This window comes from Tinamus guttatus, unplaced genomic scaffold (genome assembly GCF_059628265.1).
Source record: "Tinamus guttatus ecotype Peru unplaced genomic scaffold, ASM5962826v1 Tinamus_guttatus_pri_ptg000314l, whole genome shotgun sequence".
Classification (NCBI taxonomy): domain Eukaryota; kingdom Metazoa; phylum Chordata; class Aves; order Tinamiformes; family Tinamidae; genus Tinamus; species Tinamus guttatus.
The window spans coordinates 7,322,604-7,326,640 of record NW_028288848.1 but is presented as its reverse complement, the minus strand read 5'-3'; the positions used below and the strand labels follow the sequence as shown (position 1 = coordinate 7,326,640).

Here is a 4,037-nt window from a genome sequence, read left to right as displayed (position 1 = left end):
GTAACCTGCTGTGTGCTGCTGTTGCAGGGCTAGCTGTGGTAACGCGCTACCGCTGCAACGGTGCAAAGCTGAAACCTCCGCTGTGCAACATCTGCGGGCAGAGGAAGCAGGAGAGGCTGGGGGCTCTGCTGGGCAAGAAGACACACTGAGCCCGCAGGCTGCCTCTGTCTCAGAGAGTTTGGGAGACTCGATTGGAAATAACCTCTGGCAGCCCCGGAATGACATCAGGGACCGTGCGGTGCACAAGGGCTCCCTGTGCCGCCACCTGGCCGTGCCGCCCTGCTCGTCACGACAGCGCCCGCGACCACCTGGACTGGGAGAGCCCGAGGGCGGCAGGCGGGACCCGGGCCCTCCGGCCGCAGCGGGAGGCCGGGCCGGGCCGTGCCGAGCCGGGGCAGCGCCAGCCCGCGCGCCCGCCGCGGCTCCCGCGGAGCCCGTGCCCGGCGGCGGCGGCCGGGGGCGCCCGGCTCGGGGGCCTCGGCCGCCCCCTCCCCCTGCAGCCGAGCGGAATGGCTGAACATGTAGCAATAATGCCCCGGCATTCAGGCTGCCCGGCCCGGCCGGCCCTAATCAGCGGCCCGCGGACCCCCCTCCTCTGCCCCTGCGCTCACAGAAAGGGGAACAAAACCCAGCACGTTTCTGCAGCCCCCGCGCATAAAGCGCCGGGCCTGGGCCTCAGTGGGGGGCAAAGCGGCCCGTCAATCTCGGCGCCGGGGCCCCTTTGTCCCTCGCCTCCCTGCCACACCTTTTGTTCCCGAATCCAATAAGCGCCTATTCCCGCTACCTTCCGCGGCGGCTCCTTTCAGCGCCGGCCCGGCGGCCACAATGGGCCGCTCCGCGCGGCGCGGCCCCATTCAGCGCCCTGGCACCAGCACAATCCGCGCGGGCCGCCCTGCCCGCGGGCACACGGCGCTGCGGGCTGCCCGCCGCCGCCACCGGCCCCGGCCGCCGCCCGCGGGGCCGCCTCGGCGCGGGCGAAGGAGGAGCGGGCGGCGGATATTGCACCTGGTTTATTGACTGACTCCGCGAGCTGGCAGTGACCGATACAGAGTAGATAGAGGGGCCGCGGGACCCTCGGTCGCGCCGTCGGCTTTTTTTTTCTTTTTTTTTTCTTTTTCTATTTTTTGGGGTTTTTTTACAAGCAAAGCTGCGCCGCTGGCGAGGCGCTGGCAGCTCCGGACCGGGCCGCTCGCCCGTCGCGGCGGCACCTCGCGGGGCTCCGTGCGGCGGCGACGCTTCGCTGCGAGCTCGGGCTGTCCCGTCCTGCCGTTCTGCGCCGCTCCGCGCTGCTCCGCGCCGCTCCGCCCGCCGCGGGCTCCCCCCGAGCCGCCCCCGCCGCCGCCTCCAGTCCGGGGCGCGGGCTCTAGTGCGCGTTGTAACGGGGCTCGGCGGCCGGGCCCGCCTGTCCGCTCCCGGCCCTCAGTGCGTGCAGGCTACCAGGCCCGAATGCCCTGCAGTGCGCCCTGGCTGCACGAGGGCCCCGCCGCCGCCTGGTGCAGCGGCTGCCCCCCGCCGCCGAAGCCGCCCAGGCCGCCCACGTTCACGAAGGGCCCGGCGGCCGCGGCGGGGCTGCAGGCGGCCTGCACGGAGGCGCCGCCGGTGCCGCCCGGGTAGGTGCAGCCGTAGCCGGCGTTGTAGGAGGCGGCGTTGCCGTAGCCGTAGGCGGGGAAGCCGTTGTAGGAGTAGGGCCCGTTGTACGCGGAGCCGTAGCCCTGCGAGCCGCCGAGGCACGGCTTGCCGTCGCGGACGAGCACGGGCACGGCCACCCTGCGCGGCGGCGGCGGCGCCGCAGGGCTGCCCAGCTCCAGCGACTTGTCCTGCCGCTGCCGCTTGCACTTGTAGCGCCGGTTCTGGAACCAGATCTTCACCTGCGTCGAGGTGAGCTTAAGGCTGCTGGCCAGGTGCTCCCGCTCGGGCGCCGACAGGTAACGTTGCTGCTTGAAGCGTCTCTCCAGCTCGAAGACCTGGGCCTGCGAGAAGAGGACGCGCGGCTTCCTGCGGCTCCGCTGCTTCGGCCTCTCCGCCTCCTCCGATTTCTCCGCCGCCTCCAGCGACTTCTTCAGGACGCAGCTCTCTGCACGGGGGAGCACAGGTCACGGCTGCCCCTCGCTGCTACCGTCGGGACGCAACGGCGGGTGGGAGGCCGCGCCGTGCGCGCCCGTCGGGGCACCGTGTCGCGGAGGCGGCGCCGCCGGGAGCCGCCGGCTCTGGCCCCACCAGTGTTCGCGAAGTGCCGGTTCGGGCGGCGAGGCCGGCTGCGGAGCTACGCGCTGCACCGCGGGGCCGAGCCGCGGGCACCTGCTCCGCCGCAGCGTCTTTCCCGGAGGGCTCCGCCGCAGCGGGCGCGGGTCATGCTCGCGCCACCCCGCTCCTCCCTCGCTGCCCCCGCAGCCGCGGAGCGGGGGCCTGATCCGGCGGCTCCGGGCCGGAGCCCTGCGACGGAGCTTCCCGGGCCCGCGGCGACCGGAGCGCGGGGCAGGACGGCTGCCGCCCCGCGACGGGCCGGTCCCCGCCCGAGGTGCCCGGGACCGCATCGGGGAAGTGCCGTCCCGGTACCCAGCGGCGGCGGGCGCGGGGCTGCAGAGCGAAAGCAGCGGCGGGAGCGGGACTCCGCGGGGCGCTCGGCCGTCACGGCGGGGTTGTCCGCGGGCCCGGGACGGCGCGCCGGGGCCGGACTGGGGAGCGCGGCGAGGCCAATACTCACTTGGGTCGCGGGCCGCGGGGTCGAGCTCCTCTCCCGGGCCGGGCGCCTCGCAGGAGCCGCGCAGCGCGGCGTGCACGTAGTTCTCGGCAGAGATCCGCGCGTCGGGCTGCCCGCCGGGCGCTGCCATGGGGCTCAGGTAGGAGAGCTTCTCCTCCTCCTCTTCCTCCTCGCCGTCAGAGAAGCGGGCGCCGTCGGCGGGCGCCAGCAGGCAGGCGGCAGGGTGGAAGTGGTGGTCCAGGTGATGCGGGAGCTGGGCCGCATAGTGCGGGTCCTGCTGCTGCTCCAGGTTGAGGATGTCTTTGACAGAGAAGGGGGTGGAGGTGACGGGGCTCGGTAACATCATCGAGGCAGCGCGGGCGGCCAGGCGGTGCCGCGGCCCCGGCAGCGCTCGGGCTGCGGCTCGGCGGGGGGCGCCGCGCCGGGGCGGGGGATCAGGCAGCGCGGAGAGACGAGGGGCCGCGCCGGCTCCCGTCTAAGTTGCCTCCATTAGCCCGGCGCTGGGGGTCTGCGTTTTGTTACAGCTTCTGCAGGGACAGCCAAAGGCTCAGGAGCCTCCTCTGCCCCGGGCCGGCACGTCACGGCGAGGAGGGGCCGGGGCCGGCCTCGCCATTGGAGGGAGGGGGAGGTTGAGCCGGCCCCCTGCCCGGCTCCGGCCGCCCGGCCAGAAATAGCAATGTATTAAGGGCGCGCTCGGGGCGGCCGCTTCCCCGCAGAGCGCCCCGCCGGCCCGACCCGGCACCCGCCCGGCCGGGCAGGGCCTGCGGGCACCGTGCGCCGGCGTCGGGCACCGCGGAGAGAGCCGCGGCCGCCACCGCGCCTCCCAGTGCTAAGCACGTGTAGGTAGGTAGGGACCCCCGCCCGGGCGCGGCCCGCTAGCCCCAGCCCGGCGAGGGCAGAGCACGTGCGGCCCGGCCCGGCCGTCTTGCCCCACTAGAGCCCTGCACTCCCGCTGCCCGGGAGGCAACGGCCGCCCTGCGCCCCCGGGGCGCCTCGGGCGCCTTCCAGCCCCGCGAGGTAGACTAGGCCGAGCCCCTCTCCCGCCCCGGCACCGCCGCTGCCCCCGCCGCTGCTCCCGCTCCTGGGCAGCCCTCGGCCCGCCCGGGCCTCGCCTGAGCCGGCGCGCACTGCGCCCGCCCCGGGACGACCGCTCCTCTGCCCGAGCCGCGCTCGGATCGGGCCCCGCAGCGCAGTAGCCCGGGGACAGGTCGAACCGGGCCGGGTGAGCGGCCCGAGACCACGGCGCTGCGGGGCCGGCCCGGGACTGCGACTCGGCGCCGTTCGGTGGCCCCTTTCGTTTTCTTTCGTTTTCTTTCGTTTCCTTTCGTTTCCTTTC

The 4,037-nt window shown here is 74.4% G+C and overlaps 1 protein-coding gene across 1 annotated transcript; it reads right to left on the bottom strand.

The window, feature by feature from the left end:
* Positions 1 to 994: 994 nt before the first annotated feature.
* On the bottom strand, positions 995 to 3,468 carry NKX2-3 (NK2 homeobox 3). The gene is made up of 2 exons (XM_088528896.1): positions 2,705 to 3,468; positions 995 to 2,074 (listed from the first exon to the last, which is right to left on the bottom strand). Exons 1-2 carry the CDS (start codon positions 3,045 to 3,047, stop codon positions 1,434 to 1,436), a joined length of 984 nt encoding a protein of 327 aa, XP_088385022.1. The 5' UTR covers positions 3,048 to 3,468; the 3' UTR covers positions 995 to 1,433.
* Positions 3,469 to 4,037: the final 569 nt, after the last annotated feature.